Genomic DNA, 23499 nt, shown 5'->3' on the forward strand with positions numbered 1-23499 from the left:
TTTAAGAAAACGTAGCAAAGGGGTGGGGTGTGCGGGCGCTATGAAATATCGCGAGAGCACAAGCCCAAATCATTAACCTACGTAATGTGCCGTGCTGCTTCTAGCGGCGCTGGTGACAGTGCTGAAAGCTGTTGGGGTAAGTTTTCACTCATTTCACTATTTAAATACTTAAGGCGATCGTATAAAGTCTAAACACGGTGTTCATGCAACGACGGGGACCGCGCTCTGAACCCGAGTTAAACACTCAATCTGCGACAAAGCCCGAATGTGCGGAGTCTGGGCCTGGGTGGGGGCAGCGCTGTTTTTCCCTTGTACCATAAATCTCCGACACTCGGCCAGCATGCTATCCAACCCCGTCTCCTTTCGGCTACGTGCACCCATCAACCCTTAGGTTGCCCGTGGGCTACAAATAGCGTGGATAAAAACCCGATGATCGCTAACGGATTTGGTCACGTTTGTCAGATTGTTCGTTCAATGACGGACGGAGCCGAAGGGCAGCGGAACCGCACGAAGCGTCGCCGAGCAGCACGAGTTCACACTGTCGCATTTTCTTTGTTGTCCCGACACATAAGGTGGTTTTTCTGGCCTTTGTATGGTCAAAGCGGGCCATCGCGATACGTGCGACCACAACAAAGTGACAGTAAACACACATCTGGAGGCCAACCCACCACATTAGACGGTCTTGGTGGAGAGGGAAGTGTCTTTATGTACCGCTATGTGCAAGGCTGCTGTCCGGCCTGGTGAACCAGCGGAGCTAACATGCTACATTCGGGCCGATCCGAGACGCGTACAGGCTTTGTTAGGCACTCGGGTGACATACCAAGCTCGTTTTGTCAGACAGTGTTTTTTTTTTTGGGGGGGGGGGGGTCGGCTTGTTGTGGATAATACACACCGGGACGTGTTCACTCTGTCATGTTGGTTAGATTATAGGCTATCTCAGGCTTTAAAGCCTGTTTTTACATGTTACACAACAGAACAGTGTTTAGTCTAATTTCAGGAGTTGCTATCATGGCACTACTGTATTCGATCCGTATTTTTTTGTTTCCGCGAACTCAAAGTTTTCGACCTCCCGTGGCGGAGAGACGTGCCTGTGTTCCCTGCGTCACAACGCATTCAGGCATGGCCTGGGGTCCCCCGTCTCTCCATGTCCCTGGTCTCTCCATTGCATGGGGTCCCCTGTCTTGACAGCAGACAGTCTGATTAACCTAACGGTCACTAACCCTAACCTAGATTATCGGGAGGGGCAATGCTCCATCTAGTGAAGCTCGACGGTTTGATATATCTTAGTTAGATTGTGGTTTCGATTTCGACAGGGTTTAAGAGCAATTCACGTCATTTTGCTGAGGTTTTTCCCCAAAACTAACAAAGAATAAGTGACATTGTTAAACAAGGAACCATGTTGTGCTTGGTTTCTTTGAGGAGTTATGTACTACACGCACCGTTATGGAAAGCACGTGGGTTGGGAGTCCTAAACAGGGATTGCGACAGTGTCTGGTTGAAGGATATCATGTGTCCCAGTTCCTGTTGGACCAGCCTGTTTTCAAAACACCGGATTCAGGTCAACAACATGCAGAGACCCCGGATAAGATCTTATTGACCGAGAGGCCTGACTTTGAAGTCCTAGGAAATTAAGTCTTGGGTACTTCTGTGGAGAACCACAAATGAGGACAAAACCTTTTCGACCACGGGTCTCCAGAAATGTCATTACAGTCCTGCCGATAACTTGAATCCTATCCTCAATCTGTTGCGAAAATAGTGCATTTTCAAGAAGTATATCGGTTTGCGTGCCACTCACTCCTTTGCTACGGTGGAATGGGAAAAAAACGAATTACCGAGAACCCCAGTCTCTGAGAACGTCTGACTGTTCTGCCAATATTTTCTAGCATATACTTGTGTCCATGAATCTCTCGACAAAAGCATTGAACTCGAACACATGGCTAGTCTGTCAGCACGAAGCTGCACCCACGCGCGCCGTCTATTGAGCGCTGGCTCAAAGCGTGCCATGCTTTAGAAGACCACACTGCCAACCATGTACATCCGTGTAGCGGGACGGGGAGAAGTATGCGCCAGGACTTGTTGATCCACAGCTCTCGTCATTGTCTTGAGCCAGCTGAGTCCATCTATTTTTACCCGTGTGAATCCAGGGCCAAAGAATCCCGCCTGCGCCCAATAAATAGAACCAGTATGGCCCCAGGGTCATGGGGCCGTCCCGCCTCTGGTACCGAAATAAAAATGCCACTGTGCGGCCGCTTGGCCTCTCGTTGCGTTGACCAAAGAGGAGAATTTCGTAACGACGTCTCTCGTCGTTGTGTTTTTTTACTCCAAAGCTGTGACGTGGGTTGGTTGTTTATTTAACTTTGACTATCGGATCAGTAAGTGAGTTGTCTTGACCTTGCCCTAACCAGGTGTTCTGTGTTTTCTACCTTTCCCTCCACAGTATGAAGTGAAACCTTAAAATAATTTTTGTAACATCCGCAACTGCTTCAAGTTCAGATCAAAACAAAGAAACTCAAGAGGAACGGCCTAAAAACAAGCAAGAAGTTGCAACTCTCAATATACAAAGGTTTGAAATTATTCTAAAAGGATCACTTTGAGGATTTCCAAAACAGACGCAACCAACCACCAAAGATACGCTGCTGCCTATTGGAATCGCGCCCAAGAGAAGCTGCACGACAGAGCCAATACTGAGACGTCGGTAACCGATCTGAAACCAGAAGTTTGTGCCTACTCGACAGCTTTGACAAAGCACATGTCCCAACGCTGCTCCTAGCCTTCTTCCTCCTCCTCCTCCTCATCCTCGCCACCAGCTCACCCCGGGGTGTGGAGCGAGCTTCTATCTTCTCGTTTTTATTTTCCTCTACGTCCCCTGAAGTCTCTCTCTTTCTCACCCTTGTTTCTTCTCCCTGCTGTCACATCGCGATCCCCCCCCTCCCCAAGCAAGTGTTTTTGCACCTGCGTTTGCCTTTTTTTTTGCGACTTTTGTTCCATCTCCTTTTTTTTTTTTATGCCTCATGCAACTATCTAGAACTTGTGCCAGAAACCTGTAACAAAATAAGTGTGTGCGACCGTGTGTGAAGAGATCTACAGTACAACTGTCCAATCGTCCAGAACTACAAAGACCCAAGACGCATATCGAAGGTCAGTGGAATTTTTGTTTTCCGTCTGTTAGAAGTATACTGGAGACTGTGGTTAATTTTAAGTCCTTGCATTGAGTGTCGTGTTGCTTATGGGTGGGATCTATCCTTCACAATATGAAGTGGAGATAAAAGAGATGGAAAGCTAATCTACTTGCCAGCTGGGTTCACGTGGGACTGAACAGAAGGGATTGTTTATGCGTCTTTGCCTCAGAAGACAAAAGGCATGATGTCCCCAATCCCTTCACTTGAATCAACACCCAGACTTCCTGAGACATCAAACATGGCAGACTGAATATTTATCTAACCAATAGTTGAATGTCAACGGAAATCATTCCATGAAATAAAAGAAGCAATTTGATGGATCTTTTTGTTGGTATGATGTAATGTCGTCTCGAATGCTGAACTCTGAACCAGAATGGTTCAAACGCATTGGCAGTTGATTCTATACAATTGATACTGGGCACATGTTGTTGTTTATAGTTTCGATAGCGATGTGATGGATATTTCATAGTGCACACATGCATGTCCCATGTATGACGCAGCCTGTGCCAAGGATCATTCTGGAAGAAAAAAGCGATTAGGTCGGGTATCAGTCTGGAAGTCTGTGTGTTTGGTGGAAGATGGCGCCCCAAATTTACTCTCTGCAGGCATGTGAACCGGGCCTAATTCGGATGGAAATGTTGCAATTGTTTTTAAACGATCAAAAGTTGCTGATCAACCTGACATGGGACCGCCCATTCTCTCCTCGCCCATCCATTCGGAGGTTTTGCTTTCCCGGATGTCTTGGACTGATGCCCCCTTTTAAGAACAGTCTCTGACTGTTTGACTATTGGTGCACTGGCTGATATGTCTTCCTTACCTGTTTTTATATCTCAATTCTTTGTCCCTCTGTTCATCCCTGCAGACGTCCCAGCGGTTTTCCCTTGGGTGGTCAGACACTTTTACTTTTGCTTTTCCTTTTATTTTGTACCAAAACACTCGGGTCTGTCAGACGACACAAGTTCTCGCGTTGAGTCCGAGTGTACATGGACAAACATGGGCAGTCCTTGGAAAGGCTTTGTCGAGTTTACCTTGCCAGCGTCGCCGCCCACCACCTTCGTTAGCCCTGATCTGAGCAGCTCCTCCCCCATTGGGCTCAGCCTATCACCGTATGGCCCGTCCGTAAGTTCCGCCTTCCCACGCCTCCCTCCTGCGTGCCTCTCCATCCCTCCCTCGCCGCTCCGCCATCGTACACCCATCATCCACCCGGCTCCATGTCCTCCCCTCTGTCCTGTCCGACTGCCCAACCCCCCCCCCCCCCCCTCCACCATCAGCCCCCCCCCCCCACCACCGACAGTCTCCGAGACTAGCCTCTGCTCAGGTCCAGCGTGGCTGCGTGAGGTGTGTTTGGGCCTCGGTGGGTCGGTACATTGTGGCGGCGCACCTTTTTTAAAGATGCTGACCAATTTGAATTCAGCGGGAGGAAAAAGAGCTGAAGTTGAGTTTAATGGAACTCCAATATGGTGTGCTACTTCGCCTCTTGTGACACTTGTATTTGTGTTCCTTCTGGATTTATTTTGTCCTTTTTAAATCTAGGCATTGAATCATGGCTACTCCATTATTTAGAAACCTTTTGGGTTTGTAGTTTAATCACGTTTGTGATTTAAGACTCGTGGACAAAAGACTAAATGTAAACTCATTAGCCTCACCTGATTAACGACTTGAGAGGTTAATTCATTGGTCTTTGTGTGGACTCAACTTTTCAGAACCCCTTGGGCACCCAAACCAAAATGTCCTATTGCCGGTCTAAAATGCCCTCTGACACCAGCTGAAATGGTGGCCAATCCCTGAATGCAGTGCAACGGCCATATCAAACTAGTCATAATTTAATAATGTTTGGCAACGGGTAGGCCTTTGTTTTTTTGTAAAGCTCAATGGCTACTAAAATGGAGACTGATCTGGGACCCTTCATAATCCACCCTCCATTACCAATCAACAACCGGCTAGCAATTAGTACTGCCTCCACCTCCCATACTCATCTACAAGCTGGCAACTAGTCCCGCCTCCACCTCCCACAACCAATCACCAACCGGCTGGCAACTAGACCTGCATCTGTCATACCCGTCTTCTGTACTTTTATTGGTTATTTCCTCGGCTTTCCTTGACCTCAACAGTTATTTGGGAACTTGCAACAATTTTTTTCCTTTCTTACAAAGTGGTTAACCTGAAAGAATGGTTAACTGCATTCTTCTAAATTATAATTTCTGCATGAGTAGATTTCATTTTTCGATGCTTCTGCCGTTGTCCGCGGTTCGCCTGTCCTCACCTCTTGGTAAAAATGGAGGATGGGGTTAGTGAGGTGAGTGCTGCATGATGCGCTCAACTATTGTTCTTCCCAAGTTTTATTTTGTCTTGATCTTAGGGGTTAGGAGCCCAACAGAAAATACTCACTGGTGGAGAACCTTAGGCCTTCAAACTTAAAAAGAGGATTCCTGTCTAGCAATATGTTTTTCTGTACTGCCTAGTGGTTTGAGTTCTTTACTTATCAAATTGCCTTAACGGGAAAACCAAGGTTTTGGGGTTCTATAAATCAGTTGGCAACTGTGGACCACAGTTATGTAGATGGGTTACTATCAGGGACTACGGTTAAGGAGATGATTTATTTCAGTGGATAACCATTAGATAGAGATGGCTTACTTGCAGTGGACTATCATTATGGAGCTGAGCTGAGCTATCAGTTGACCAGCATTATGGAGATTGTAACTTGTAGAGGACTTCCATTATGGAGATGAGTTTCCTACAGTGGAGTGGACCTTCATTATGGATCAGAGTAACAGTCAGTGGCGGGGACTTCCATTATGGACCTGGGTAACCAACGGTGGAGGGGACCTCCATTATGGATCCGGGTAACCAACGGTGGAGGGGACCTCCATTATGGAGCCGGGTTACCAACAGCTGAGGACCAATGTGGGCACAGGCTCTTAAAGAGTGACGGCTTCCCTCCCAACAGGGCTTGCGAGGGCTCCCCCTACTGTCAGAAATGGAGCGAGGCAGCTCTGAGCCGCCAGTAGCCCGTAGCTCTGGCTCCGCCCCCTCGACCGACCCGGTACCAATCCCCCGCTCCTCCTCCCTGTCATGCCACGCCTACCCAGGAAGTAAAAAGCACAAGCGGACCCCGTTGTATGAGAGATCTGTAAGTGTTTGGTTTGCTTGGCCCTGGGCCGTAACCCCTTCTCCGCATGGGTTTGGACCCAACGTGTGAGATCGATCACTAGATCACGGACCGTTCACTAACTGGCTAGTGGATCTTCCCCTGGGGGGGGGGGGTCAATATAACAATATAACCTTTTGAAATTGAACTGCATGGAGTGTCTAAATCAGGCGTGATGTGATCAGGCCTCAGATTGGTTGGAAAGGGGTTTGGGTGAAGTGTGTTTTTCGGAGCATGTGGCTAACCAGAAGTAACCGGCGTGGTGTGTTTTTTTTATTTTTTATTATCTGCGCATAATGTCCTGAATCAGGCCGGCTCCTGAACCTGCGTGGAACAATGGCGAGGCAGTGTCCTCTGTTCGCGACCCCGTTGCGGTCAGACCCAGAACGCTCTAGCCCCCCGCCCCCCCACCCCCCCCCCCCTCAAACCCACCCCCTCCTGCATAGATGTTTGCTCAACATTGCATGCGTCATTAAAAAGTAGCTGCTCCAATAACTAGTGGCAGTTTGTTTTCTGGTTTTAGGTTTCATTTGGAGTTGTGTTTATTTTTCTTTGCCTGTACATTTTCATTCAGAACGTCGAGGTGTGTAGCCTGGTGTCTTTCGGGCGGTGGTATTATTTGGGCTGATGTTGTGCGTTGTCCTCCCAAGATGAGCTTTGACCCGGGCATGCTCCACAACAACGGCCACACGGCCTTCGCCAACGGCTCGGCGCCCGGCCTGCGGGAGACGGGAGTGGTGGAGAAGCTGCTCACCTCCTACGGATTCATCCAGTGCTCCGAGCGCCAGGCCCGCCTCTTCTTCCACTGCTCCCAGTACAACGGCAACCTGCAGGAGCTCAAGATCGGAGGTCAGCAACCCCCCCCCCCCCCCCCCCAGTCGGAGGTCCTGACACGAGCCAAACAAAGAGCCCCTTAGGCCTAAAAAGAATGTTTTGTTTGGTTCCGGTTTCCGACCGACCCTGTCTATTTATGTGCGACCCAAATTATTTCATGAGCTTTAAAAAAATAAAAATAAAAAAAAATACTAAAAAAATTTCAACCGGTAAATGCATGCAAGACAAAAAGTACAAAGTGATTTTTGGTGCAGCACCTTTTTTGGTACAGCACCTTTTCATTCTGTACAAGGATGAGCAAATATTCTCGTTTTTAAATTAAAACAACCTAACTCATTCGCTGCCGCTGGAAAAAAATAAAATAAAAAAAATTTATTCCCTACCTACCCATGACCTCAACTGACAACCAACAGGAACCAAACTTTTTATTTTTTTTAGACCTTAGGCGTTTCTGCTCACGTGAAACGTTCTTTTCTGAATGGGATAGATCAAAACGAAGATAGTTGATCGCTAGATAACTTACTTTATTTTAATAATTGTCACTTTATTAACCCCCCCCCCCCCCCCCCCCACGTAGGGAAATTCCTTTGTTCCAGCAGCAGTTGAAGACGCACGATATGATACAATACGAATACAAATACGTAGTAGTGCTAAGGAGTACAAAAATAGATGCTAAAGGACAAACGTGGCGAACCGGTCGAAAAGTATGTTGGATGTTGTGGCCATGGCTGCTTCAAAGGTTCTGAACCTCTAGTTCCTAAACGGCCCAAACCAAACCACTCTGTTCTGAGGAACACAGTTTGTTTTCGTGAGACGCCGGAACAAACGCCGACTCCCAACGCCACGTCAACCCCGACCTGTTGTCAAACCGGCCTCTGCTCCTCTCTCCTCTCCTCTCCCTCCCTCCGCCCCCTTTGTGCTTGTCTCCCCCCCCCCCCCCCCCTCACAGACGATGTAGAGTTTGAGGTGTCTGCCGACCGGCGCACCGGCAAACCCATCGCGGTGAAGCTGGTGAAGATTAAGCCTGAGGTACTGGCTGAGGAACGCATCGGGGGCCAGGTGGGGCCAGCAACGCACGCCTCTCCCTTTACTGTGCTGCATGGTTATATTCATCCAGTTAAGGAACACCATTTTGATTTTTAAGTTTCTCTCTGTCCGTGTCTCCTGTTCCCCCCTCTCCTTCAGTGTGTGTGTGTGTGGTGTGTGTGGTGTCTGTTGTGTGTTTGGGGTGCGTGTCTTTATTTTGTGTTAAGTAGGTGTTAGTATGCAAGCACTTGTGGATTGTCATTCTTAGATAGGCGTTTGTTTTGAGGTGTAGCGGGCGGCCAGTTTGACTCCCAAGCCGGACGGCTCTGGGTTCGATCTGCCATTGCCCACGTCCTCCCTGAAGACCCCTGAGCAATGGGCCTAACCTCTACCTGCTCTGCTGGGATAAATTCCTCAAGATAAATATTGAAATCCGGGCTTAAGAAAAAAATACAATAGTTTATTTTTGCACACTTGCAAATAAATCTGCTAATGTGGAAGTTGGACGCACAACATGGAAGCTCTGTTTTTTCCTTCCTGTGCGTTATTTAGAATTATATGTTGTGTATGCAGCCTCTCCTTTAAGTGCTAATTGTTAGAATAAATATGTGTTTATTAAATGTTGCTTCCCTGTCCGTGTGATATCCTGGTAAAATGGCCACCTTTTTTATTCCATGTGATTCCAATAATCCAACAAAAAATTCTAATATATGAAATTGTGCGAAAAGTCAAAGCTGAACAACTCAAAACGGCCATTGTACCAAGATCTAAGTGTTCTCCCCTTCAACCAATATTCTATCCATCCCTCTCGGTGGTACAGGTGTCGTGCCAGCCCTTTTAACCCCGCCCCCCCCCCCCCCTGTCTGCAGGTCGTCTCTGCCATCCCAACCCACCTGGACGGGAAGGCCGCCCCCGGTCAGGCTCCCACCGGGAGCGTCTGTTACGAGAGAAACGGGGTAAGAGCGTAGGAGCAGGGTTTAAAGGAGCTAAACTCTCAGACGATCGGGCTGCTAGGACATCCTGTCGTTGCAGGCGATGGGGTGTTTCTGATTGGCTGTTCTGTTAAAACGTCCAATCAAAGGGACGTTTATAACTTGTATCTATCTTTCAGAATTGAAACATGCTTTCTTATTTTTGAAATCTCGGGAGTACAACATACAACATGCAGTACTCCAAAGTACCACTAGGGGTACACATACCCCCATTTGAGAACCACTTTGCCCCCCTCCCCCCCCTACAGGAAGTGTTCTACCTGACTTACACATCCGACGACATCGAGGGAAACATGCACCTGGACACCGGCGACAAAGTCAGCTTCTACATGGAGACCAACAAGCAGTGAGTACCGGCACATCGTGGCCCCCCCCCCCCGTCTGTGGTCACACCTGTTGGCGGTGGGTCAATCGTATTCAGAGCTTTGTCCCTTCCTGCCACCAGCACCGGTGCGGTCAGCGCCCACAACATCCACCTGGTGAAGAAGAAGCAGACGCGGTGCCAGGGGGTGGTGTGTGCCACCAAGGTAACGATGGCTCCAGACAGGGCACCCGTTTGCACTCGACCGAATAGACTCGTATGTTCAATCTTGACGATAAGGGGTTGCAAGGTTAGGTCATTATTAGGGATAGACCGATATGGATTTTTTAGGATACTTTTTATTTATATATTTTTTTTTATCAGCCTTAGCCGATGAGCGAAAGGCCGATACCAATTTTTCTTGAGCCGATACTGCTTTTGCCCCTCAATTATCATCATAAAAATTCCACAATGATAACAAATGTTACAAGTCTCAATTTAAAAAAGGAAAATTTATTGAACCGTCTGTAAATCATGCGGGGGGAAAAATATTTCTAAAGAAAATCTGCGGAAAATAACGTCGGATAAACGTAAAAAGCGCAAATATCGGCTGATAATATCGGCATGCCGATATATCGGTCGATCACTAGTCATTATGACGGCCCCTATCCTCATAGTTCAGTAAAGATTTAAGGTGGATGGAAAGACGGATTAATAATGCAGCGTAGGGTAAATGGGGGATTTTGACTACCGGTAGTCTATTTTGTCAAGGCCCTACAAGTTGTACGGCATCTAGAGATGCGTGATGAGCAGATGAATGCAGTGTGTAAGATTGGCGCGCAGTGCTGACCCAACGCGTTGCCCCGTGACTCCAGGAGGCGTTTGGGTTCATCGAGAGGGCGGACGTGGTGAAGGAGATCTTCTTCCACTACAGCGAGTTCAAAGGAGACCTGGAGGACCTGCAGGCCGGGGATGATGTGGAGTTCACCATCAAAGACCGCAACGTAGGTTCCTCCTTCTCCTCCTGCTCACAGCCACCTGTCTGTAACCACACCCCTCCAGTAGGACGCTGGGCGCCTTGGTCTTGTTGAAGATAGTTAATCAGAGTGCAGCTGAAGCCGTGGAAGGCTTCATGAGGAATAATGTACGGACATGGCTGTGAAGGGGGGGGGGGTTGACATGAAGCATCGACGGGGTAAGGAGGTCATGTTCTCTGGGGGTGAGGAGGTCATGTTCTCTGGGGGTAAGGACGTCATGTTCTCTGGGGGTAAGGACGTCATGTTCTCTGGGGGTAAGGAGGTCATGTTCTCTGGGGGTAAGGAGGTCATGTTCTCTGGGGGTAAGGAGGTCATGTTCTCTGGGGGTGAGGAGGTCATGTTCTCTGGGGGTGAGGAGGTCATGTTCTCTGGGGGTGAGGAGGTCATGTTCTCTGGGGGTGAGGAGGTCATGTTCTCTGGGGGTAAGGACGTCATGTTCTCTGGGGGTAAGGAGGTCATGTTCTCTGGGGGTAAGGAGGTCATGTTCTCTGGGGGTAAGGAGGTCATGTTCTCTGGGGGTGAGGAGGTCATGTTCTCTGGGGGTGAGGAGGTCATGTTCTCTGGGGGTGAGGAGGTCATGTTCTCTGGGGGTAAGGAGGTCATGTTCTCTGGGGGTAAGGACGTCATGTTCTCTGGGGGTAAGGAGGTCATGTTCTCTGGGGGTGAGGAGGTCATGTTCTCTGGGGGTGAGGAGGTCATGTTCTCTGGGGGTGAGGAGGTCATGTTCTCTGGGGGTGAGGAGGTCATGTTCTCTGGGGGTAAGGAGGTCATGTTCTCTGGGGGTAAGGAGGTCATGTTCTCTGGGGGTGAGGAGGTCATGTTCTCTGGAGGTAAGGAGGGCATGTTCTCTGGGGGTAAGGAGGTCATGTTCTCTGGGGGTAAGGAGGTCATGTTCTCTGGGGGTAAGGAGGTCATGTTCTCCACGCTTCATGCTCTCCAGGGTAAGGAGGTGGCCACGGACGTGCGGCTGCTGCCCCAGGGAACGGTCATCTTCGAGGACATCAGCATCGAGCAGTTCGAAGGAACCGTCCTCAAAGTGATCCCCAAAGTGCCCACCAAGAACCAGGTAGGACCTGGCTAGAACGGCGTCTCCTTCTACCCACTGGTCCCAGATCAAGGTCTTAATCCTGATGCCAAGAGGATGATAATGAGACGAGTTATGCATTCTTTTTGAGACCCTTGTAATGGCTCCCCAGCAGGGGAAATGTACACTTATTTAGCAGCCGTTTTGACCCAAGCTGAAGTGCACTTGGTTAGAAGTCTTTGATAAGCATGTGGATATTATCTACTCAAGGGTGCCAACTGGTTTACTGTGAACACGGGGGATCGAACTCAGAACCCTTAGATTAAGACACACCCTTGGTGTGTCGGAACACCCTTGCACGACAAAAATCCCCTCCCCTTCAAATTGTTATTTCATAAACCTGTTGAAGCCACCGTTTGTCGAAGATGTAGGAAGGCCACCCCAGGTTGGAGACGGGGTTGGAGTCTGTGTTCCCGCGACGCGGTGGCTCTCCCTAACGTCCGTTCCCCCCCCCCCCCCCCCCCCCCTCCCCCCCCCCTTGCAGAACGACCCCCTGCCGGGCCGCATCAGCGCCCGGATCGGCTTCGACAAGGAGCTGCTCTTCGGGGAGAAGGACACCAAGTCCAAGGTGACGCTGCTGGAGGGCGACCACGTGCAGTTCAACATCTCCACCGACCGCCGCGACAAGCTGGAGCGAGCCACCAACATCGACATCCTCTCCGACACCTTCGGCTTCACCAAGGAGGCCCGCGAGATGGTAGGCAGGGGCGGGGGGGGGGGGGTTCGCTGTGAGGGGGGGTGGGGGGGGGTCGCTATTACTGTGTCTCCGAGCAGTGGGCTAAGGTCTCTCCTGTGTTGTGTGTCTGTCTGTGAGGGGTCTCTCCTGTGTTGTGCGTCTCTTGAGGGGTTGTGTGTGTGTGTGTGTGTGTGTCTGTGAGCGCTGGGCTAAGGTCTCTCCTGTGTGCTGACGGGACCCCGGTATGACCCCCAGTGTCCGGCCGGGTCTTGTGTGTTGCAGGGGGTGATCGCCGCCATGCGCGACGGCTTCGGCTTCATCAAGTGCGTGGACCGCGACGCGCGCATGTTCTTCCACTTCAGCGAGGTGCTGGAGGAGAGCCAGCTGCACATCTCGGACGAGGTGGAGTTCACCGTCGTCCCAGTGAGTACCCGAGAGAGACGGGCCTCCCGAGTCTGCCGCCCCCTAGGGGCTCGGAGGTGTCCCCACAGGCACGTAGGACTGGTTACCTTGGTGCATCCCGCACTCTGATCTTTAAAGCATTTTCGTTTTACAAGGCAAGGAGTAAATCTGTGTAGTTTATGATGATATATTTGTGGAAAAGTTTAAATATCATTAAGCAATATTATTTGGTTTAGTGCATGTTGTATTTAGTACAGTACAGCGTACTATGGGATGTAATTATTTTCCTAATGGATGACAAGACTACAACTTTTCCCCAATGTTTCAGTTCTAAATGTTTCTTCAGACTGCACATCTCCAAAGCAATCCTACGAGTTGTTGTCCTTTTTTAAAAGCAACTCTTTCAAGTGTGTCCTCCTGGACGAGGTCTCCCCATCGCCCGTTGTCGCCCCGCCGTCTGAGCCCGGTTCTCTGTCGGTTCCCCAGGACATGCTGTCGGCCCAGAGGAACCACGCCGTGCGCATCAAGAAGCTGCCCAAGGGCACGGTGTCCTTCCACACCCAGTCGGAGCAGCGCTTCATCGGGACGGTGGACAAGGAGATCATGGCCACCACGCCCGCCAAGAACGTCAGCCCCAGCAAGACCAAGGAGAAGGTACGCAAAGCCCATCTTCTCCTCTGCCCTCTCTTTGCATCACGTCTTCTGCCCTTTACTTCTGGCCTGCTGTTTGTTTTGAGTCGGGGCTAGACTATCACTGTCTCTGCCGCATAAACTTTGATTGCTTTTTTTTTTTTTTGCTTTCTCGGTTACTATTCCATGACTTTTTAATTATTCCTTTGTCTTTGTTTTGGCTTTTGACCTTCTATTCGACTCGCTGTATGTCCCGTCTCTCCGTTAGAAGAGAGATAAGGTAGGACGCTGTTCTGTCTGCATGACCCCCCCCCCCCCCCCCCCCAAGCTCTATTAATCAGTTGTCAAGATGCCTGCTGGGTAAGCTTGGCGGACGCACACGCCTCATTTGGGCTTCACGGTGCACACAATGTCCTCTAGTGATGGGAGGGTCTGACTGTCCTGGCTCTCTAACGTGAGAGTCGGTAGGACGGTGATCTTGGCGGCATGGGTCTGGTATTAACCCCAACCATGCGTCTCTCGCACTAATGCGAACCATGTGGAAACGGAGGGAAATCGTTGACAAATAACTTGCACAGAAGTACTTAAACCATGAATGGCTGTGTTCTATTAGATGTTCATTTAGTGTGCTGGTAACATCTGTTTTTCCTTGGATGTTATTTTGCTGTGAAGGCAAACCGCAGACCTGCTGATGCTAACACTTTGCACGCTTCCCAAAAGCACACTTTGGCTCTGAAGGCTGTGCTCCTTTGTGCTAATATAGCCTTAAGGCTAACTTCTTAACACGCCTCCATCAAGTAGTGGAACTCCCCCGTGTCGCTGAGGACTACGATGCTAATGTTGAGGCAACACCGCTACCTTAACACGGAGACCCAGCAATTCAGACTCAAACACCAAGCCATGATAACTTTGTTGACGTTTGGGCACAGGGTCTTGCTAGAGACGGCTCCATGAGGGTACTGATTATTGGTGTCCACAGCTGTCCAGTTGTCCCGTCTATCTAGCTCACGATGTGTGTGTTTCTTGACGTATGCAGGAGCCAGAGGAGGGTGTGATTGCATATGAAGACTGCGGTGTGAAGATGACGGTGTTGTACCATGCCAAGGACCTAGAGGGCAGCATCTACCCCCAGGCCGGAGATAAGGTACGTCTGTGTACTAGATAGTCCCTGATGAGTGAAGGACTGCAACGGCACACTGTGGGCTTGCAGAATAACTGTAAACTGGTGTACTTCAGTCTGCAACTAAATAACATATTGTATGGATTAATTTAAAGGTAGGGATAGCTAACTTTGGAAAAAGACAAGCATTCGATTAGTGAATGTGATGGGGTTGGTCACAGAATGTGCGAGGTATTCCTAGTGTTGAAATACCAGGGGGAGTTCTCTACTAACGAGCTGAAATAGTTAATTGGTGTTCATGACGGTCATGGAGTTGTGTTATAGTTAATTGGTGTGTGACTGGTGCCCTACCTCTCCGTGGCCACCAGGTGGAGCTGTGTTATAGTTAATTGGTGTGTGACTGGTGTCTTACCTCTCCGTGGCCACCAGGTGGAGTTGTGTTATAGTTAATTGGTGTGTGACTGGTGCCCTACCTCTCGTGGCCACCAGGTGGAGTTGGTATAGTTAATTGGTGTGTGACTGGTGTCTTACCTCTCCGTGGCCACCAGGTGGAGTTGTGTCATAGTTAATTGGTGTGTGACTGGTGCCCTATCTCTCCGTGGCCACCAGGTGGAGTTGTGTCATAGTTAATTGGTGTGTGACTGGTGTCTTACCTCTCCGTGGCCACCAGGTGGAGTTCTCCATCAACGAGGTGAAGCGCACCGGGCAGCAGAGCGCCGTGTCCATCAAGGTGCTGAACCGCACGGCCGCCAACGCCAAGCGTCTGCAGGGCTTCGTGGCCACGCTCAAGGACAACTTCGGCTTCATCGAGACGGCCAATCACGACCAGGAGATCTTCTTCCACTACAGGTGAAGACCCCAGGGCGTGTGGCGTGATGACTGAGGGGGGGTTTTGAACGGGGAAGTGATGTCATAATGACCGCAGTCATGGCACTTGATGGCGACCACAAGCATCCATCCACTCCGGTTTTTGGGACTCTTTTTTTTGGGGTTCATTCAAATAGCTCTAACTTCTTGTTCTATGACGACTAGTGCTATGCAGGGCTGAACGGTTAATCCAATTCAAATCGAAATCGCGATGTAATAGAACGCGGTATGCATATCGCAAAGGCTGCCCTTTAAAAAATAAATAAATTAATGATAATGGTGATTGTTTACCGTTACTGACTGGAAATCAGTACGACTCATTTATTTTACAATTCAATAGTTAAATGAAGAAGTTTATGATATAAATTAATCTCAACACATCGGCCTGGCCTAAAGGAAAGAGCAGTTTTTATGTTGACTGCTTCCAATGTTGTTTTCTATGACAACTAGTTCTACGACGTCCAGTTCTATGACGACTAGTTCTGGTGTTGTGCTCCAAACTGCTGAACAGTGAAGGGTGGGGGTTGTGTGTGTGTGTGTGTTTAACCCGTCCTCTCTCTGTGCGGTCTCAGCGAGCTGTGCGGCGACGTGGAGAACCTGGAGCTGGGCGACACGGTGGAGTACACGCTGTCCAAGGGCAAGGGGAACAAAGTGAGCGCCGAGAAGGTCAACAAGGTGGCTGCAGGTGAGCCCCCCCCCTCTCCTCCACTCCAAGACGCTGGTCTACCATCCCTTACCACGGGGCAGTCGTCGTTGGGAGGTCATCGAAGTCCCGACCGCTGTCATTTATTTTCCCCCAAACAATAGAACTTCTCCAAGTTGAGTAAAGATCAGTAACTTTCAAAGCCCGGCTGCAGCCCTGATGGATATTAACGGAAGATGCTGATTGGGTTAAGTGTGTGTGTGTGTGTGTGTGTGTGGCACATACACAAGTATAAGTTGTGGTCGCATCAAGACCTGTCAAAGCTGAAGGGTGGAGGGCGACGCCCACACTCGGTGATGGTCCAAGCGTGTGATGGTCCAAGCGTGTGATGGTGCTGATGGAGGTGTTGATGGTGGTGCTGAAGGTGGTGTTGATGGTGGTGTGGATGGTGGTGCTGAAGGCGGTGTTGATGGTGGTGCTGAAGGCGGTGTTGATGGTGGTGCTGAAGGCGGTGTTGTGTCCCCTGCAGTGAACGGCGTGGGCGAGGACGCCGGGGGCGGGGTGATGCTGGGGAAGGTGGTGCGGCCGCTGCGCAGCGTGGACCCCACCCAGACGGAGTACCAGGGCCTCATCGAGGTGGCGGAGGAAGGTGGGTGGTGCACCGTCTGTCAGCACTCGCCGTGGTCACGGAGCAATGCAACGCTCCACCGTCACAAGAGCACACGTCTGTGGAGAAGGACAACGCTCCACCCAGGTGGTCCTTACTGGGCTCCACCCAGGTGGTCCTTACTGGGCTCCACCCAGGCGGTCCTTACTGGGCTCCACCCAGGTGGTCCTTACTGGGCTCCACCCAGGTGGTCCTTACTGGGCTCCACCCAGGTGGTCCTTACTGGGCTCCACCCAGGTGGTCCTTACTGGGCTCCACCCAGGTGGTCCTTACTGGGCTCCTCCCATCACCGGGCGCAGGGTGGAGGTGTTGATGATGATACCGAACTGGGTGGGTGGGTGGGTGGCTCGTTTAACCTGAGTTCACTCATTCACTCAGTCTCACTCGGACACTATCACTCATTCACTGCATCACTCACTGCAACAGGTGAGCACCCATCCCCAGAGTCCGATCAGTCTGACTCAGGGCCAGGGGAGGCTGTTTCAACCAACCCTCATCCACACACACTCCCTATCGTCCTAAATCAGATGTGAGGGGGCGCACTTGACCCCAGATGAATACAGTTTAGTTCCGCTCTGACCTCTTAAAGGCATATTGTACGGGATTCAGTGATATGCACTTTTTAATATGTTGTTGAAATTGGTTTTTACATCCTGACAGCAATAAATAACTTATGGGCAATGAAAAAGAAGCGAAAAAAAAACGAATTCTGTATCTGCTATAAACCTGTTAAAATGCTTACCAATCGGAGACACTGTGCCCGAATCTAAAGAACCAATCACAAGCCTGCGCGTTCTCTCCCCTCTGTGTACGAGCCTGAGCCGGCCTGAGCGCGTTCACGGAGGGCAAAGAAAGTGTTGTTGTCATAGTAGTTCATGACAGTGGACTAGACCTAGTGAGCCTACAACGTTAACACGATGGAAGAAAAAAAAACAGAAGTTACCACTGCCACCGTTACTTGCCCCGGTTCATCCTTTTAAAAAGGCAAGAAAAAAGACCGAAAATGAAAAGGCAGCAACAAAAAAAAAGTTGGAGAATGCTCAAGGAAAAACGAGAATAAATATTGGATTCGCTTTTCAGCGATGGCGACAGCTGAGGGAGTTGAATGGCCTGAAAAGTGACGCAATGGTTGCCGTTGAAGTAAGCCGTAAGCAGCATTAGCGCTCGTGCACGGCTCTGTCGAGGGGTGGGGGCAGGGAGTCCTGAAGGGTGGGGGAGGAGTTAAACGGAACTCCGAAGAGAAGCTAATTTCAAATCATGCTAGCTCTCTCACATCGTACAGTATAGCTTTAAGCAGATTCTGATGTACTGATTGACTGGTGCTAATGTCGCTAAGCTAACCCCCGTGCCGTGACTCCTCCGGTCCACCAGGTGGCGCTAAAGGGGGCAACTATCCGTTTGGCATCATGGGCATGGCCAGCAAGGCGGACTGCCTCCAGAAGGGGGAGCTGGTGAAGTTCCAGCTGTGCACCGTGACCCAGACGGGCCAGAAGATGGCCTGCAGCGTGGTCCCCCAGAGGAGGGCCCTGGTGGAGTGTGTGAAAGACCAGGTAGGAACCGTGTGTGTGTGTGTGTGACCCCATACTGTGTGTGTGTGACCCCATACTGTGTGTGTGTGACCCCATACTGTGTGTGTGACCCCATACTGTGTGTGTGTGACCCCATACTGTGTGTGTGTGTGTGTGTGTGTGACCCCATACTGTGTGTGTGTGACCCCATACTGTGTGTGTGTGTGACCCCATACTGTGTGTGTGTGACCCCATACTGTGTGTGTGTGTGTGTGTGTGTGTGTGTGACCCCATACTGTGTGTGTGTGAGACTCCATACTGTGTTTAAACCATGCTCCCAACTGAGCTACTGATGTAGAAGTTTAGATTCACTCAACAAGGACATGACTAGTGTTAAGAACATGCAAAAGCGACTAATCTACAACTGCACTTTTTAAAAAATTTGCTTTGCGGTCCGTTACTCTCTCCTAGAAGTGTTCGTTTCTAGTTTAATTCTTATATTTTTGCTGCAGTCCGCTAGTCCCTTTTAGCCGCTCTCCTCGTTCAGTCTCCTCGTTCAGGGGGGGTCCGTGCCTTCAGCTCACGGGTGTTCTCCTTCGCAGTTCGGCTTCATCACCTACGAGGTGGGGGAGAGCAAGAAGCTGTTCTTCCACGTGAAGGAGGTTCAGGACGGCCTGGAGCTGCAGACCGGGGACGAGGTGGAGTTCTCCGTCGTGCTCAACCAACGGACGGGCAAATGTAGCGCTTGCAACGTCCGCCGCGTCAGGTAGGCCTCGCCGCCGCCTCCGCCATCAGGGCTGGGTATCGTGGCCGATTTCCTAATTCGATTAGATTTCGTTTCATAAGGTTCTGAATCGATTAGTCGCGTTTCAATCTGCTCTTAAATAATGAAAATGGCTCAAATGTGTCACAAAATACAACTGTACTTTTCCTCTTCATCTTAATCAACAGGTTTTAAGTGCAAACTTGTAAATTGGACAGTTTAAACTTGAGCTGTAAACAACTGTATCAAGATTCAAAAGTGCAATTTTGAAATTAGAAAGGAATTGCAAGTGAAAGTGTCCTGGAACTACAACATTCCATCACTGCACATTGCATTAAGGCATTGTTTATTAAAGTGCAAAAATATTAATAATGGTAACAAAATATACACATATCTACTACCTATATTCCGAGATCGTACACAAAGTAATGGTATTACCAGGCACTCAAAACCAAAATAAATAGTATTCCAACCAATCACCGACAAGGGGTGGGTGTTGTGGGGTTTTGCGCTGCGTTCATGCTAGCTTTGATGGGAGGGGCCAACAGAAGTGACGTCGCCCAACATGGCTGATGCAACCTTTACAGAGGCGGTGTCGCACTCGGTGGTTCAGAATCACGGTATTCCTTCGTACACGTGTTGTGAAACACTCGCGCTCTGTTCAGTTACTTGTGGTTCAGGTACTTGTGGGTCAGTTACCCGTGGGTCAGTTACCCGTGGGTCAGTTACCTGTAGATCTAGTTATTGGTAGTTCTGAGTGGGTTTAGATCTTTAGGACGACGTGGGGGCGAGAGGCTCAATGAGTCGAGACCCTTACGGAGGTGAAAGGTTAACACTGTGTTGGTCTGCTCCCCCCCCCCCCCCAGCGAGGGTCCGAAGCCCGTGGTCACCCCCCGCCCTGAGCGGCTGGTGAACCGTCTGAAGAGCATCACCCTGGACGACGCCAGCGCGCCGCGCCTCGTCATCGTCCGCCAGCCCCGCGGGCCAGACAACTCCAAGGTAACGCTCACCCTCTCACTCTGACCCTCACCCTCTCACTCTGGCGCTCTCACTCTGACGCTCACCCTCTCACTCTGACGCTCTCACTCTGGCGCTCACTCTGACGCTCACCCTCTCACTCTGGCGCTCACCCTCTCACTCTGGCGCTCACCCTCTCACTCTGGCGCTCACCCTCTGACTCTGGCGCTCACCCTCTGACTCTGGCGCTCACCCTCTGACTCTGGCGCTCACCCTCTCACTCTGGCGCTCACCCTCTCACTCTGACGCTCACTCTGACGCTCACCCTCTCACTCTGGCGCTCACCCTCTCACTCTGGCGCTCACCCTCTCACTCTGGCGCTCACCCTCTCACTCTGGCGCTCACCCTCTCACTCTGGCGCTCACCCTCTCACTCTGGCGCTCACCCTCTCACTCTGGCGCTCACCCTCACTCTGGCGCTCACCCTGGCGCTCACCCTCTCACTCTGACGCTCACCCTCTCACTCTGACGCTCACCCTCTCACTCTGGCGCTCACCCTGGTGCTCACCCTCTCACTCTGGCCCTCACCCTCTCACTCTGACGCTCACCCTCTCACTCTGACGCTCACCCTCTCACTCTGACGCTCACCCTCTCACTCTGACGCTCACCCTCTCACTCTGACGCTCACCCTCTCACTCTGACGCTCACCCTCTCACTCTGACGCTCACCCTCTCACTCTGACGCTCACCCTCTCACTCTGACGCTCACCCTCTCACTCTGACGCTCACCCTCTCACTCTGACGCTCACCCTCTCACTCTGGCGCTCACCCTCTCACTCTGGCGCTCACTCTGGCGCTCACCCTCTCACTCTGGCGCTCACCCTCTCACTCTGGCGCTCACCCTCACTCTGACGCTCACCCTCTCACTCTGACGCTCACCCTCTCACTCTGACGCTCACCCTCTCACTGACTCTTATCACTCATTCTCTCACTCGCTCACTCTAATGCTCACCCTCTCACTCACTCTCTCTAATGCTCACCCTCAAACTCCCTCTATCACTCTCTCTAATGCTCACCCTCTCACTCCCTCTATCACTCTCTGACTCTAATGCTCACCCTCTCACTCCCTCTATCACTCTGACTCTAATGCTCACCCTCTCACTCCCTCTATCACTCTCTGACTCTAATGCTCACCCTCTCACTCCCTCTATCACTCTAATGCTCTCACTCACTCTAAGGCTCTCACTCTCTCACTCTAATTCTCTCACTCACTCTAAGGCTCTCACTCTCACTCTAATTCTCACCCTCTCACCTACTCCATCACTCACTCTCACTCACTCTAATGCTCTCACTCAATCAAACTGGCCGTCAGTCACTCAGTCTCACTTGCTCACTTTCTCACACAAACTCTCCATTACATTCTGCTTCTTGTGCTTATTATTATTTTTTTAAATGTTGGGTCCACATTAAGTAAAGGCGTGACTGTATTGTTATAAAACACTATAAAGCGGGGGGACTTTTAATGTGGCGTTTGACTGGTCCTCAGAACGGTTGAACCACGGCTCCCTGTGTGCTCCAACACCAACCTGCTCACAGCTGGACTTAAACCTCCTCTCCTCTTCCTCTCCTTCCTCTCCTCTTCCTCCCAGGGCTTCAGCGTGGAGCGCAAGACCCGGCAGCCCGGCGTCATCGACTGAGACCAGGCCCCGCCCCCTGCCACGCCCCCCTGCCACGCCCCACCCGGCTGTGCGACTAGATTAAGAAATGCTCCCCCGCCCCCCCCCCCTCTTTATCTGCTTGTAAAAAATCCAACGCACAATCCCATGCTGCCGCGCCTCCACCCGCCTGGTTACTACCCGCCTGGTTACTACCCGCCTGGTTACCCGCTGATCACCTGCTTGTTACCCGCTACCAGCAGCAGGGGGGTCCTCTCATTCCACGTCTCCCCCCCCCCTCCCCCCTCCCTCCCCTGTGTGTGATGTACTGCAGGGTACACAAGATCTCTCTGACTGTTTGTGCGTGTGTGTGTGTGTGTGTGTGTGTGTGCGCGTGCAGGTGTGCTGTATCCTACGATTGGTCGTATCGAGTAACGGAAGATATTTGTGTTTTTTTGTTCAGTTCTTGGGGGCGTCGCCCAATCAAAGTGTCAGCCTTGGTTTTGTTTTGTTTATTTTCCCTCGCTTTTATTAGACGTTTTTTATTTTTTTGGGGCTTTCCCTGGAATTCTGCACCCGTGTTCTTTCCCCGGACTTCCATGTTGTATAAGCGTGTGAGTTATAGCATGTGCATCCCTCCCCCCCCCCTCCCCCTTCAGCATCCTGTGGTCCTGGCCGCGATTGGCCCGGGCCGTTCTCCCTGGAGACAGGAAACAGGAAGTGGCCTGGCTGTCGGAGGTTTCCCATCGTCTGCTCTTTCTTTTTTTTTTCTCCATCTTGCGTACGCTGGAGCGAGCGAGCCGATCCCGGTTCTCTCCCTGCGGGCCGCTTTTCTGTTTTCCCTTTTTTTCGTTTCCGGAAACGTTTTTAAAAAGAAGACGAAAAAAATAATGTAGGAAACATTGATGCTTGGTTCGCAGTGAGGGGCGGGCCGTACGGGGTCTTGGTTTGGACGTCCGACACCGGGTCGGAGAAAGCCTTCAGGCGCCTGCGAGGTTGTGGGTTCGAGTCCCGTGACGGAGCGGCCCTGGTTTCGATTTTTGTCGTGGTGGTGCAGAATTCCTCGTGGCCTCGCGTCGTTCCACCGCAGTTCTTTTTCTACGGACGTTTCGTCGGTTTTCTAATTTTTTTTTTTCTTGCACATATTTTTGCTTACTTTACCATGGAAGGTCAATCTGCTAATAATGAATTAAGTAAGAATAAGGTGCCTATAAAAACTACACGCAAAATAACAAAAATAGATGTGCCCCATGATCCCCCGGCCCCGCCCCCCTCAACCTCCTGGTGGCCGGCCCTTTGGTTTCTCGTAGACATCATACTGGTATAATACCAGTATGATACTGGTATGCATCCCGGTACGACGGGTGGAAATATACTGTATGTATTGTGTGATTCTTTTATTTTTTTCTCTTTTTTTTTTTTTTTTTCGTTTAGTGAGGAAATTCAAACAGAAAAGAGATAACAAAAAATCAAACCTAACTTAAAAAAAAAAAAAAAAAAAAATGAAATAAAAACAATAAATGAGAAAACGGAACAGGAGGTATTAAAGATAATTACGTTTAAGGTATAACGAAGAAGAAATGAGGAGAGGTGTCGACGATTTAGGGTGGCTGTTGTGCTCTCGGCCCCCCCTGCCGGGGGAGCGCACGTGCGTCCGTGCACGTGAAGCGAACGGCACGTATCAGGTCAGCTCTCTGGAGATCACTGGCTACAGTCTGACCTCCTGCAGAGGTTCAGTGTACTTTTGTTAATGGTCTTGAATGAAAACGATTAAAGTTTTATGAATCTTATAAATCTTGTGGGTGTTTCATTTGTGTTTTTTGTTATATGGGAAAGGCATATTCACTTTATAGTAGGCGCATGCATAACAGGTGGAACATGGATATTCCTTAATGGCTTACAATAAAAGTGGTTTTAAAACTTTCTTTAAATAGTTTCTGTTGTAAGGTCAGCATTTTTCATCCATTGCAAACAAATCAATTAATAAATCTGATTCAAACTTAATGGCATTT

The 23499-nt window shown here is 50.2% G+C and overlaps 1 protein-coding gene across 8 annotated transcripts; it reads left to right on the plus strand.

The window, feature by feature from the left end:
* csde1 (cold shock domain containing E1, RNA-binding) lies at positions 1 to 23016 on the plus strand. Of its 8 annotated transcripts, none has more exons than XM_060053519.1 (21): positions 1 to 136; positions 2438 to 3138; positions 4042 to 4298; positions 6978 to 7176; positions 8111 to 8277; positions 9057 to 9143; positions 9428 to 9525; positions 9601 to 9706; positions 10356 to 10484; positions 11458 to 11583; positions 12086 to 12298; positions 12533 to 12700; positions 13166 to 13333; positions 14346 to 14453; positions 15100 to 15278; positions 15869 to 15981; positions 16469 to 16588; positions 17978 to 18156; positions 18717 to 18880; positions 19744 to 19876; positions 21482 to 23016. In XM_060053519.1, the coding sequence occupies exons 3-21, from the start codon at positions 4173 to 4175 to the stop codon at positions 21527 to 21529; spliced, it is 2631 nt and encodes an 876-aa protein (XP_059909502.1). In that variant the 5' UTR covers positions 1 to 136; positions 2438 to 3138; positions 4042 to 4172; the 3' UTR covers positions 21530 to 23016. The 8 variants fall into 8 exon arrangements, with proteins under 8 accessions (XP_059909502.1, XP_059909481.1, XP_059909488.1 ...); XM_060053498.1 differs by lacking the exon at positions 4042 to 4298 and adding an exon at positions 6127 to 6309; XM_060053505.1 differs by lacking the exon at positions 4042 to 4298 and adding an exon at positions 6127 to 6309 and having other exon boundaries at positions 9625 to 9706.
* The last annotated feature ends 483 nt before the right edge of the window (positions 23017 to 23499 follow it).

Source organism: Gadus macrocephalus, chromosome 1, assembly GCF_031168955.1.
Source record: "Gadus macrocephalus chromosome 1, ASM3116895v1".
Lineage (NCBI taxonomy): Eukaryota > Metazoa > Chordata > Actinopteri > Gadiformes > Gadidae > Gadus > Gadus macrocephalus.

Coding starts and splice junctions, on each gene's coding strand:
- csde1 (XM_060053498.1), top strand. CDS start 6,157: ATGGAGCGAGGCAGCTCTGAGCCGCCAGTAGCCCGTAGCTCTGGCTCC. Junction 12,299..12,532: donor CCAAGGAGGCCCGCGAGATG/GTAGGCAGGGGC, acceptor TATGACCCCCAG/TGTCCGGCCGGGTCTTGTGT. Junction 19,877..21,481: donor GCGGGCCAGACAACTCCAAG/GTAACGCTCACC, acceptor TCTTCCTCCCAG/GGCTTCAGCGTGGAGCGCAA.